This window comes from Propithecus coquereli, unplaced genomic scaffold, assembly GCF_000956105.1.
Source record: "Propithecus coquereli isolate 6110/MARCELLA unplaced genomic scaffold, Pcoq_1.0 Scaffold42, whole genome shotgun sequence".
In the NCBI taxonomy this organism is placed as follows: Eukaryota; Metazoa; Chordata; class Mammalia; order Primates; family Indriidae; genus Propithecus; species Propithecus coquereli.
Window position 1 is genome coordinate 1,811,343 of NW_012149952.1, and position 12,869 is coordinate 1,824,211.

Below are 12,869 nucleotides of genomic sequence, written 5' to 3' on the forward strand. Positions count from 1 at the left end.
GCTTGAGCCCAGGAGTTTGAGGTTGCTGTGAGCTAGGCTGACGCCACGGCACTCTAGCCCGGGCAACATAGTGAGACTCTGTCTCAGAAAAAAAAAAAAAAGAAAAAGAAAAAAAATAGACACATTAAGTTGGATGTTTCCAGTAGAATCTGAGTAGAGATGTCAAGCAGTTACACATATGCAGTTCAAGGGCAGACAAGGCTGCACTTGAAGGTATCTAAAGCTGTGAGGCTTGAATGAGTCGCTAGGGAAGTGGGTGTCGGTGAGGGGCTGGGGAGGACGGAAAGGGACTCACAGTTCACGTCCAAGAGGGCAGGACGGCTGCTCTGCACCTGAAGGACACCGTGAACTTGACACTGGTAAGCCCCAGAGTCCTCTCGCTGGACAGTGAGGATGGTGAGGGTCCTGCCGTCCGTGGATAGCTGCATGCGCTCATGGAACGTGAGGGGGAGGCCGTTGAAGACCCACTGGATGGTAACGTCGGTGTCCCCGGTGTCACAGTGGAAGGTCACCATGGCCCTCTGCTCTATGGCGGTGGCTGGGCTGACTGAAACGGTGGGCGTGGCCAGTGGTTCTGCAGAGGAAGAAGCAAGCGGGGGAGACAGAGGTGGGGACACAGACAGAGGAAGAAAAAGCCAGACACAGTCACAGAGGGGGCCCGGAGCAGCAGGAGCGGATCGGAATTGCCAAAAGACACGCTGGAGCTGGATGCGGGGCTCAGATGCTGGATCTACTGCTCGTTCTAGGTGTGATCTTGGGCAACTAACTCCCGCTCTGCAAGCACCGCTGGATGAGGTTGTGCAAGGAAAACAGAGCCTGGGCCTGGCGCGGGGCCAGTCAACATGGGCCGCAATCACGATGCCAGCAACGGGCCCCACCCACTTCTCGGCCAGCCCTCCCCACCTTCACCCCCGCCCCCGACACAACTGACTGCACCAGTTGAGGTCAGCCCCTGGCCGAGCCATCACTTCCTGTCCTCTTGGGACTCTGGGCGTGGAACCCTGACGGCTGATCTCTGTGGAGGCAGAGATCAGAAGGACAGTCTCATTTTCTGTGCTCTCACCACTGAATCTGCCATGACTCTGGGGTGTCCAGGGTGTCCCAAACGTAGACAGAACGACAACCTTCTCACCCTTGTCACCGTGGCTGGTGTTGAGTGGGCTGGCGGCCAGCGTGGGCTGGGCCGCAGCTGGAGGAATCCATGCAGTCAAAAGAGAGGCTAGAAGGGGAGAGGGGAGGCATTCAGGGAGGGAGAGGTGTGTTGGGGGCGCCCAGCTATGGTCTTTAGAGCGGAGGGAGGTCTGAGGTCACAGATGTGACATTCTACCCATGGAGGCTTGAGTCCTACCCACTACTTATGGGCCATGTGACTTGTCACATGTTTTTTTCTCCTTTCTGAGCCTTGATTTCTCAGCTATAAAATGGGCATTATATCACCTGCATCCTTGGGTGGTCGTGGGGGTGGTCACGAATATTGGCAAACTTGAACTGGGCCCCTGACAGTCACTGTGCTCTCTCCAACGATGTGTGCTCTACTGGGGACGTGTGATGGTCCTCCCCGTTCCACATAGAGGGAGACAGATGCGCAGAGAACGGAAGTCGATTGCCAAGACCATGTGGTCAGCAGCAAACTTGAACCTGGCCCTACAGACTGTGCTCTCAATGCTGTGTAATTCCTGTGTAATTTCTCCTGTGAGCACAGGGACGGCCCAGACCCAACCCCTGATGAAAGGGAACTTCTACTGTTATTGCTGGTGGAAGAAATTAACCTTTGGTACTTCCTCAGAATTGCCCTTGGGCACGATTTCCCTGGCACGGGAGAGGGGAACAAGGTAGCAGGGGTTTCCAGTTTTCCATCCGGTCGTTCTGCACGCAGTTATGGAGGCCACGAGAGAGACCGAGGGCCCAGGGGGTCAGGGGCCCAACCCCGGCAGCCACACTCATTCGCAGCTGACCCCGATCCCCCCTCATCTCTCCCGTGAGCCCGATGAACAGAGGCTGGCCACCATGCCCCTCTGCACCCCTCAAAAGACCCCAATCTGGCCCAAGCCCCGCCCCATTCCCTGCCCGGTCAGTGGTTCAGGGCACAGGTTCTTAGGAACAAACGTGGGCTCTGACACTCACTGGCCCTATTGTCGTGGGCAAGGGGCTTTCTCTGGGTGAGCCTCAGTTTCTCTGACTGCAGAATGGGGCAGAACTTAGCTCGTCTGGTTGTTGTGAGGGCTGAATGACATATCGGATGTGACATGCTTAAAACATAGTAAGTGCTCTGTCACCATGATGATGATGGTGATGACGATGATGGTGATGATACTGGTGGTAGCTCAGTGCCTGCCTGCCTAGGTTGGAAGCCCATCTCTGCCATTTATTTGGGCAAGTGATGTTCTTTGAGTCTCAGTTTGGGGGTGACGATAGTTCCAGCCTCACATAACTGTCATAAGGATAAATGAAATAACGTGAGTGAAAGCTTTGACAGGCGGCCGTGTCACACCTGCCCGAGATGGGAAGGCTTCCCCGGCCCTTTCCCTCCCGCTTCCTGCCTGAAGGTCCTGCCTCTGTCCCACCAGGAAGAGGCAAACCTTGTAGAGAAACCTGAGAGCACAGCTAAAAACTCTCCCAGGAGGACCTCAGAGTCCCGCAGCCTTCCAGGGGCAGCCAGGAAGCTCCAGCCCAGAGAGGGAGGCGCTGGTCTCAGGGTTGCACAGCAAAGCTGGGCTGAGCCCTCACCTCTGCATGTGACCCTTTGCAAAATCATTTTTTCACCTCTGAAATGCACTTAAAAATTTTTTTTCCCGGCCGGGCGCGGTGGCTCAGGCCTGTAATCCTAGCTCTCTGGGAGGCCAAGGTGGGCGGATTGTTTGAGCTCAGGAGTTCGAAACCAGCCTGAGCAAGAGCGAGACCCCGTCTCTACTAAAATTAGAAAGAAATTAATTGGACAACTAAAAATATATAGAAAAAAATTAGCCGAGCATGGTGGCGCATGCCTGTAGTCCCAGGTACTTGGGAGGCTGAGGCAGGAGGATCGCTTGAGCCCAGGAGTTTGAGGTTGCTGTGAGCTAGGCTGATGCCACGGCACTCTAGCCCAGGCAACAGAGTGAGACTTTGTCTCAAAAAAAAAAAAAAAAAAAAAAAATTTTTTTTCCCTAAATTTTCTATCAGAATGTAATAAAATGCTTTTTTATGAAAATATTCTAGATTCTCCCTCTGGTCTCAGAGGCCTTTTAGGCATAAATTTCACATCTGTCCCCCATCCTGACATGTGGACCTGCCCCTCGGGGCTGGCACATCCTCCCTCTGCCTGTCTCACTCCTGTGGGTCTGTCTGTCTGTCTCTGCAATGCTCCAGCTCTTACCTACCTGTCTTTGTCTCTTTTTCTCTTTGTCTCTGGTCTCTATTTATGTCTCCTTCTGTCAGTCTCTTTTGTATCTGTCATTATTTCTGCCTCTATTTCTCTCTCTGCTTCTGTCTTTCTTTCCGCACGCGCACGCACACATCACTGGCAAACAGACACACGACCCCCCAACCCCCATCCCACCCCTGTCTTAAGGAAGGGCACTCACCTGAGAGCAGGATTCCTGTCCAGTGTCCCCATAAGTCATCGGGCTCCATGGGTCCTGGCTGGCACACGCAGACACAGTCACTGCGGCTGCGCCCCCTGCACCTCCCTCCTCTCCCCTCCTGCCCCGCTGCAAACTCACACTGCAGTGACAGTGGCTCCCAGGACAGACAGGGGTGGTGGCAGGGAAGTCACTTTGGCCCCACCTCTGCCCACCACTCCCAGGGCTCACTTTCCTTCTGTGCCCAGCACGGGGAGCAGGAATCCTGGGGAACAGGAACTGAGATTAGGACGGTCAACAGCAATGCAATAAAAACAATAGTGGCCGGCTCCCAGTTATCAAGGACTTAGGAACGCCAGGCCCATGCCGAGCTCACCTCGAGCAATCTATAAATATTAAGTGCGCCGAGATCACGCCTGTGATGTGGTTCCTGGCCATAAACTAAGGCTCTGGAGTCAGACAGGCGGCAGCGCAGACTGCACTGGGTTGGGAGAGCCCCGGGGAGCCTGACACAGCCTTGAGGGGTTGGGGAGGGAGGGAGGGCTTCCTGGAGGAGGGGACACCTAAGCTAAGACTTAGAGGACACAGTAAAGGTTCAATATATGATAGTTACTTTTTTTTAAATTCTCTATGAGCAAGACAAGCTGTAGGTCTTTGGGAGCACATAGCCCAAGACTGGGTGAGGGAATGACCATTAATCCATGTATTCATTCACTCGCTCATTTGTTCACTTAACGAATACTCCCTGAAATCTCCCCTGTGCTGACTGCTGTTCCTGGTGGTATTGGGGACATAGCAGTGACTAAGGCAGCCCTGACCCTGTCCTCACAGAGGATCACAGTCCAGTAGGGAACACAGACCTTGTCCCCAGACAGTGACAACCCAGAGTGGGCAGGGCTGGGCTGGGATAATGCAGAAGGGGCATGTGGCCCGATCATCTAGCCCAATGATCAAGGAGGGCTTCCTGGAGGAGGGGACATTGTATCTGAGACCTGGAGGATGTGGAGGGGATCCAGGGGGAGCAGCATGTGAAGAGTTGCTGAGTTTGAGGCACAGAAGGAAGTTCGGTGGCTCAGAATAGAGAGGGAGTGAGAGAGGAGGGGTGGTTCAAGGTGAGCTTTGATGACTCTGGAACTATCGCTTAGGGCATGAGGGGCAGCTTGGCATTGCAGGAAAGAGATCTTGACTCGCCCAGCTGCCTCACCTTGCTGTCCCTGCTTTGGGTCTCATTCCTGCTACAGATAGCCACCAAGCATCTGCCCCAGTAAAGCATGAGGCCGAGCCAGCTGGGTCTGGAGCCAGACTGCACGAGTTCGAATCCTGACTCCCCCACTTGCTAACTGTGCGGCCTCAGGCAGGTGGACTCCTCTCTCTAGCGTTCACTTTGCTCAGCTCTCAAATGGAGATGACGATGCTTTGCCCCTGTGGTTACAAGCGTGTGGCCGTCCCACCACCTGGGCTGGCGTCCCAGTTCCTCACCCCCTGGCTGTGGTCTGTTAGGAAAGCTATGTTGCCCCCACGTGCTTCAGTGTCCTCTTTTGGGGACTGGGATAAACAACGGTCTCACTCGGTCATTGTTGTGGACTGAATGTTTGTGCCCCCCACCAACTCAGAGGTTGCAACCCCAACCCCCAATGTGACGGTTTTAGAAGGTGGTGACTTTGGGAGGTAATTAGGTTCCTCCCAATGGGATTGGTGCCCTTATAAAAGGGACCCCAGAGAGCTCTCTCGCTGTCTTTCCACCATGGGGGGATACAGCGAGAGGATGGTGGTCTGCAACCCAAAAGAGGCCCCTCGCCAGGACCCAGCGATGCCGGCACTCCGATCTCAGACCTCCCGTCTCCAGAACAGTGCGCAACAAATTTCTGTTGTTTCTAAACCACCCAGTCTGCGGTATTCTGGTGTAGTAGCCTGCACTGACCTAGAGTCATTCAACACGTGCTTCCCAAGCACCTACTGTGCCTGTCCTAGGCGCTGGGGACAGAGCAGGGAACAAGACAGAGAGAAGACCCTGTCCCAGCGAGAGAGGGACAACCAGAAATAGGCACATTGTAGCGGGTGTCGGATGGTGATGCCTGCTATGGAAAAATGCAACGTGGAGCAGAGTAAGGGATATCACAATTCCATTCCTTGCTGGATAAAGTCGCAGGGCGTCTCAGGCCAGGGACTCTGGTCTGCCTGGCTCTCAACCTCCATGCGAGCTGCTTCCCAAGGTCCTACGATGGCCCCACCTCCTGTGTACCTGTCGATCAATGAAACCTGTGGCCCTGTCACCCCGCCATGCCCCCACACTCTACGGTTCCCTGTGCTGAGGGCGCCTGACCCAGCCCAGCCCAGCACTCGAGGCCTCCGTCCCCCACCCGAATCTTCTGCACGCCCCCCCCAAAGCCTTCTCCTCGGGGGGGGGGGGGGACTTCTCTCCCTACTGCCTCTGCCCCAAGCCCCTTCCCCATCCTGCCCCTCCTCCCTGCCCAAGAGGGCAGAGCTGCCACTGGAGTGAACTTCCCAAATCTGTCACTCAGGCAGGAGCAGGGTTTTCTCTCCAGAAATCCCCACCGGCCCATCCCCCAGGGCGGCTTTTGTCTTTCTCTGCCCCAGCAAGAGAGAGGGACTTTCTGGGCCTCTCCCTGTAGCACGACATCCACTATTATTTCTTTCCAACAGGTGAAAATAAACCCGAGTCCCTCCCACTCCCCACCGTCACCTACAGAGTCTCAGCCACACGGGGCCGGCTCAAAGTCTTGTCTTCCCATGCAGGACCCCGACTGACCTCCCGACCCAGAATGCCTCCTTGTGGCTGCCCCCCCCCCGCCCAGTCCATTCACTCAGCAAAGATGTATATGGCCCTACTGTGTGCCGGGCACTGTTTTAGGTGCTTGGGGGATGCCAGCAAATGAAACAAATAGAGATCTCCGCCCTTATAGAAAGTATATTTTATGCAGTGGGGGGAGAGGCGGCGGGAGCCAGACGATGAACAGGACGCATGAGAAATAACGAAGCGTGATGTTAGAAAGTGATGAGTACCAGGGGGTTGGGGCCGGCAGGGTCAGGGTGCCAGGGTGGGCACGCAGGACGCAGTACGAGATCAGGTGGTCTGGGGAGGCCCCCACAGAGCTTTGGGCAACAACTTGAAGGAGGTGAGGGGGCGAAACATGCAGACATCTGGAGGTTTCCAAACACGAATCCACTTCTGCACACACGGAGGCAGCGTTCCAAGGAGCCGTCCCCTGCTTCCCGCATTGAAGTAGCTGTAAGCGTTTCCTACTGCTGCGATGACAAACGACCAGAGACTTGGCAGCTTAGAACAACACAAAGGGATCATCTTGCAGTTCTGCAGGTCAGGAGCCCAAGCTGGTTCATCTGGATTCTCTGCTCTGAGCCTCGCAGGTGGGAAACCAAGGTGTCCCCAGCTGGGCTCGTAACGGGAGGCTTTGGGAAGAAGCCACTTCCAAGCTCTCATTTGCGTTGTTGGCAAAGTCCAATTCCTTGGGGCTGGGAGGCTGAGGGCCCTGTTTCTTCGCTGGCTGTCAGCTGAGGGCTGCCCTTAGCTCTTGAGCCCTCTCTCCTGCCCTGGCGCCTGAGCCCTTGCTTCTCAGAGCCGGCAGCAGGGCACCAAATCCTTCCGACGACTGGATCTCCCTTCTGCTTCCGGCTGCTCTGAAGGGCTCGGCTGACTGGGCTGCGCCCACCTGGACAACGCAGGGTCATCTTCCTAGCTTGACATCTGCACATCGGCAACGTCACTTTTGCTTTCATAATGTCCCATGTTCACAGATTCCGGGGCCATCTTTGGGGGAACATCGGTCTGCTCATCATAACGACGTGACCTGAGGGCGGGGAAATCTAGAGTCCAGACAGCCACCTTGAGACCACGAGGTAGCAAGTTCGGGAGGACACCGGATGAAAGGATGGATGTTGGGATTTCCCTGAGCCACGGAATAAACCCAGGGCACCTTGTAAAATAGCAAGTACGATTTTTGCCACCGTGATCCGGTGCATCTTGTTTGCAGCCGGATGCATCCCGCCAGGTACACTGTGCCGTCACCACTGGAAATGCTTATTGGAACGCCTGGTGATCAAAACCCTGATTTTCCAGAAGCCTAGAGTTTATGGGGACTGTGTCCGTTGTCTTAGAGGGTGGTACAACTTGTAAAACTTGCTTTGAGAAGGCTACTCAAAACTACTACTCTGTTTAGGCCGGGCGCGGTGGCTCACGCCTGTAATCCTAGCACTCTGGGAGGCCGAGGGCAGGCGGATCACTCAAGGTCAGGATGTTCGAGACCAGCCTGAGCAAGAGCGAGACCCCGTCTCTACTAAAAATAGGAAGAAATTATCTGGACAACTAAAATATATATATAGAAAAAATTAGCCGGGCATGGTGGCGCATGCCTGTAGTCCCAGCTACTCGAGAGGCTGAGGCAGGAGGATCGCTTGAGCCCAGGAGTTTGAGGTTGCTGTGAGCTAGGCTGACGCCACGGCACTCTAGCCAGGGCAACAGAGCCAGACTCTGTCTCAAAAACAAAGAAAAAAAAAATTACTACTCTGTTTAAAAAGAGATCTCAGTCTAGCTTCCTTTTATTCTGTATGGGGAAACTGAGGCCCACTTTCCCAGAGGGGACAGTGAAGTTTTTTTTCTCCAGGGTTACAGAGCTCAGTTTTGCACCATTGACTTTTTGTGTCTGCTGTGTAGGAAAGGCACAATGAGAAGGAATGTTGCAGAATCTATGACCAAGAACCCCTAAATACACACACACACACACACACACACACACACACACACACACGCACATGCACACGCACCCCCTATCCTGTATGCCTGCAGCCTCTACACCTTCCCATTGCCGTAACTCCTTAAATTCCTAGGGCAATACAGAAAACAGACAAAAGATTAGCTCACAGACGGTATTTCACTGAACTCCTGAAGTCCACTGGCATCATGGGAATAGAAACATCATTTCTCGGTCATGGTTCAAAGGAGTAAACTTTCCCAGAAGCTTCTCAAGCCGAGATAGCCTCCCCTCGCCAAGCTGTGTACCCTCCACGCAGCTTCCCCTCATCATAGACATTGTCAAAACCAGACAATTGATCATTGGTACAGGACTATTAACTAAAATACACATCTCATTTGTATTTCACCAGTTCTGACATGCGCTTGTATACGTACGCGTATATACTGCACGATCAAATTTTATCACCTGTGGATATTCATGCTTCACCACCACAATCGACAGAACCGTTTGATCACAGGGAAGATCTCTCAACATACGTTATTTTTTTCCAGTTACCCTCATGTTTTTAAGATTCAACTGTGATGTTATATATACAAACAGTGCTTCTAACTGCTCTAAAATACTCCGCCGTGTAAATCTACCATTTTGCCTATAAAACCCACGCTAATGGATGTCCACAGCGGACATCTTTGTTTGTTATCTCTGGACGGTGGGAACATTTCTTTGGGGTATACACCCATGAGGATAATTTCTGGGACGTAGGTCATGCACATGCTTACTTTGCCTAAGTCCTACCAGGTTGTCCTACACAATCGCTGTCCCCGTCCATATTCCCAACAGCAATGTCTGAGGTTCCTGTAACCCTACATCCCCAGGAACACTTCCACCAGGTCCTGAGGAGCGGCTTGGCCTCCTACGTGCAGGGAGTGCTCTTTGGTCCCCCGTGCCTCGCGAGGTGAGGTCTGATACCTTCAGCTTGACATTCAAGGCTGCTACAATCTAGCCTCTGCCAACTTGCCCACCATTAAAGTCCATCAGAGTAGAGAGAATACTTGAGAATCTGGTTCATCATTATCCTTTTATCCTGTCCTTATCCCCCAGCCTTCCTGCAGAGGTGGGAGCCGAACCCTTCTTTCAGAGAAAAAGAAAACCATGACTACCTGGTCTGTTACGAAGCCCAGGAAATAGCCCACAGTGGCGGCCAGAACCACACCGACCAACACCTCAAGCACAGTGCCAGCAATGACCCCTCTGGGGATGGAGGCTCCCCACCCCCAGCGACGTTCTAGTCAAGTGGGCAGGACTCCACAAGTGGCCAAATAACTTTAAGGAAGTTTAAACCCCTCTCAGAATGCAACAGTGGATCAAACCTGGCCAGTTGTCCTTGAGGTCCCCAAGCCTTCTGACCATCTCTAATAACCCTACAGAGGTCACTGGCTGCTGATGACCACAGAGGCCCGGACTCCTTTGCAAATGCAGTGACGGTTGTGGGATCCTGGATTGAAACTGCAGACCCTCCCCCGGAAAACGCAGGCAGGGACCCTTTCCAAAGAAACCCACTCCCAGACATATCATCACCAAACTGTGGAAAACAAAAAAAATAAAGAAAAAATCTTGAAAGCATCCAAAGAAGAACAACACATTACTTATTCAACAACAATTCAAATGACAGCAGATTTTTTTTTTTTTTGAGACAGAGTCTCACTCTGTTGCCCTGGCTAGGGTGCCATGGCATCAGCCTAGCTCACAGCAACCTCAAACTCCTGGGCTCAAGCGATCCTCCTGCCTCAGCCTCCTGAGTAGCTGGGACTACGGGTATGTGCCACCATGCCTGACTAATTTTTTCTATATATTTTTAGTTGTCCAGCTAATTTCTTTCTATTTTTAGTAGAGACGGGGGTCTTGCTCTTGCTCAGGCTGGTCTTGAACTCCTGACCTTGAGCGATCCTCCCTCCTCAGCCTCCCAGAGTGCTAGGATTACAGGCGTGAGCCACCGCACCCAGCCTAACAGAAGATTTCTCATCAGGAACCACGCAGGCCAAAAGAAATTGGCACATTTTGAAAGAGCTGCAAGAGAAGAACTGTCAATCCAGAATTTTGAATCCAGTGGAAGCATTCTTTAGGGATGAAGGTGGAAACTGTGGATGGTCCAAATTAGCCTTGAATATCTCTTGAATCCCAGAGGCAGGGGTGTGGTTGTGCGCGTACAATGCTGTACAGCAGTAGAAGTGTGCACACCTGCAGTGCGTACAGAAATGCTCAGTGTCCAATAGGGCACGTCTGCAAAATCAAATTTCACAGTTCGGCAGCAGATGGAGCAGCTGCCTAGAATTAGAGCCCTTTCTCCACCTAAGCATTCACAGGTTAAAAGTGTGTATGATGCAAGTCTACTGCAATTAATTCACTATGGAGAAGCTGCAAGAACCAATGATCTCTGCCTCCCGAGAGTCTAATCTCTTAGGGCTGTCCTAATAACTCTCTTCTAATAAATAAAATACAGCAGAAAGTAGTGGCTGTCACTTCTGAGACTGGGTTACAGAAAGACTGTTGCTTCCATGGTAGACCTCTCCCTCGCTCTCTTTTAAATCACGTTACGTGGGGGAAGCTGCCTGCCAACAGCCGACACCATCTGCGTGAGCTTGGAATCAGGATCGAGTGCCACCCCCATCCCCAGTTGAGCCTTCAGATGACCCTGCAGCCCCAGCCAATAGCTTGACTGCATCAGAGAGAAGGGACATGGATAAGCTAAGCCCATGTTCTTGACTCAAAGAAATCATGAGATAACAAATGTTTTATTGTTTTAAGCCACCTCCAGTTTTGGAGTAATTAGTCATATACAACTAATACAGGCAGCCTCCCAAGACACAAAGGAGGGAGGAGAAGGGTGAATACCAGAGAGCAGACCTGGGGGACAAACACAGAGAATTACCAGCACAGGTTGTGACATCGGCCCCAAAACACAAGAATCCAACATCCCATCAATAACACCCACCTCCCCCATACTCCTACCAAAAAGAAATTGGCTAATATTTCAGTTTGCATTTTTTAAAATGATCTCCCCCTCGTGGCTCTTCTTTGACGGAAAGGAAACGGAAGGGATGTCTTCTGCCATTAACTTGGCAGGATATGCTAGGTTTTGGATGAAGGCACACAAACAGAGGACAGGGCAGAAAAACTGAATCTTAAAAATCTTCTTATATCTAGAAAGCATATTGCTATCGTTAGAAGGTTTGTGCCCTCCAAAATTCATGCTGAAGAAACCTAATCCCCAATGTGGCAGTATTGGAAGGAGGGGCCCTTAAGGGGTGATTGGATTAATCCACTCATGGGTTAATGGGTTATCACGAGAGTGGCATTAGTAGCTTTATGAGAAGAGGGAGAGAGACCTGAGCTGGCACGTCCAGCCCCTCACCATGCGATGCCTTTTGCTGCCTCCGGACCCTGCAGAGTCCCCACCAGCAAGAAAGGCCCCACCAGATGCAGCCCCTCAGCCTCAGCCTCTATAACTACAAGAAGTAAATTCCTTTTCTTTATAAATCATGCAGTTTCAGGTATTCTGTTATAAGCAACAGAAAACAGACCAAGACACGCGTGGTTCCAACAACAACATCTGTGCTGACAGCAACACCTCCATTCATGACCACAAACTCGCCACCCCACCCCAGCAGGGACTGGTCCCCAGGCTCACCCTGCAGGATCGAGGTGACATTCAGAACCCTGCAAAGATGGATTAATTTTCTCAGGTCTACCAGCAATTTGCCCCTTTTCTGAGGTGAGGGCCGAGAGCTAAGGGGGGCTGTGGGTGTGGTTGACAAAGTCGCTGTGGACTTTGGCTTGGACTCTGTGTGAGACAGGAACCTCAAGAAGCCTTTGAGCAGGGAAAGGACAGGATACGATCTAGGTTTTTAACAGAGTCCCTGACGCGACCTGCGGGAGAAAGAGCGCAGCAGGGCGAGGGCAGGAGCAAGGAGACCAGCCAGCAGTTGCTTGCACGGGCCCGGCCCGGGGGGGCCGTTGTTCTTGCCGGGGCTTCCCGGCTTCCTAAAACTGGAACAACCCCGAAGTCCATCAACAAGGGAATGGATAAACAATGTGCGGCCAATCCATTGTGATAACGGATTACGGCCCAGCAATAAAAAGGAAAGAACTCTCGATATCCCAGCAACAGGGATGACTCAAGATAATTATGTTGGGTAAATGAAGCCGCACAAAAGCCAGTGTACAGGCCGTGTGCTTCCGTTTATATAAAAGATTAGACAACTCAGACCATCTATAGTAACAGAAGGCAGAGCGGTGGTTGCCCGGGACAGAGGGGAGGCAACAGGAGGGGCAGTAGAAAGGGGCTTAAGGAATCTGTTGAGGGGGGAGATATGTCCAGTATCTCACTGCGGCGATGATCTCACGGGTGCACACACGAGGAGAAACTCCTCACATTGTGCACTTTAAATATATGCGATTTATAAAAGCACAACGCGCAGAATGGGAAAAAAATTTGCAAATCACATATCTGATAAGGGATTGGTACCAGAATGTACACACAACTACTAAAACTCAACAATAAAAAATAAAACACAACCTGATT

At 52.2% G+C, this 12,869-nt stretch overlaps 1 protein-coding gene across 1 annotated transcript in view; it reads right to left on the reverse strand.

The window, feature by feature from the left end:
- CEACAM20 (carcinoembryonic antigen-related cell adhesion molecule 20) overlaps window positions 1–3,609 on the reverse strand; it is an 11,472-nt gene extending 7,863 nt beyond the window's left edge. Inside the window, exons 1-3 of the mRNA XM_012653233.1 lie at window positions 3,561–3,609; window positions 1,067–1,219; window positions 296–574 (exon numbers count right to left, since the gene is read on the reverse strand). Of these exons, the coding sequence (XP_012508687.1) occupies window positions 296–574; window positions 1,067–1,219; window positions 3,561–3,609 (481 nt within the window). The remainder of the gene's footprint in view (window positions 1–295; window positions 575–1,066; window positions 1,220–3,560) is intronic.
- Window positions 3,610–12,869: the final 9,260 nt, after the last annotated feature.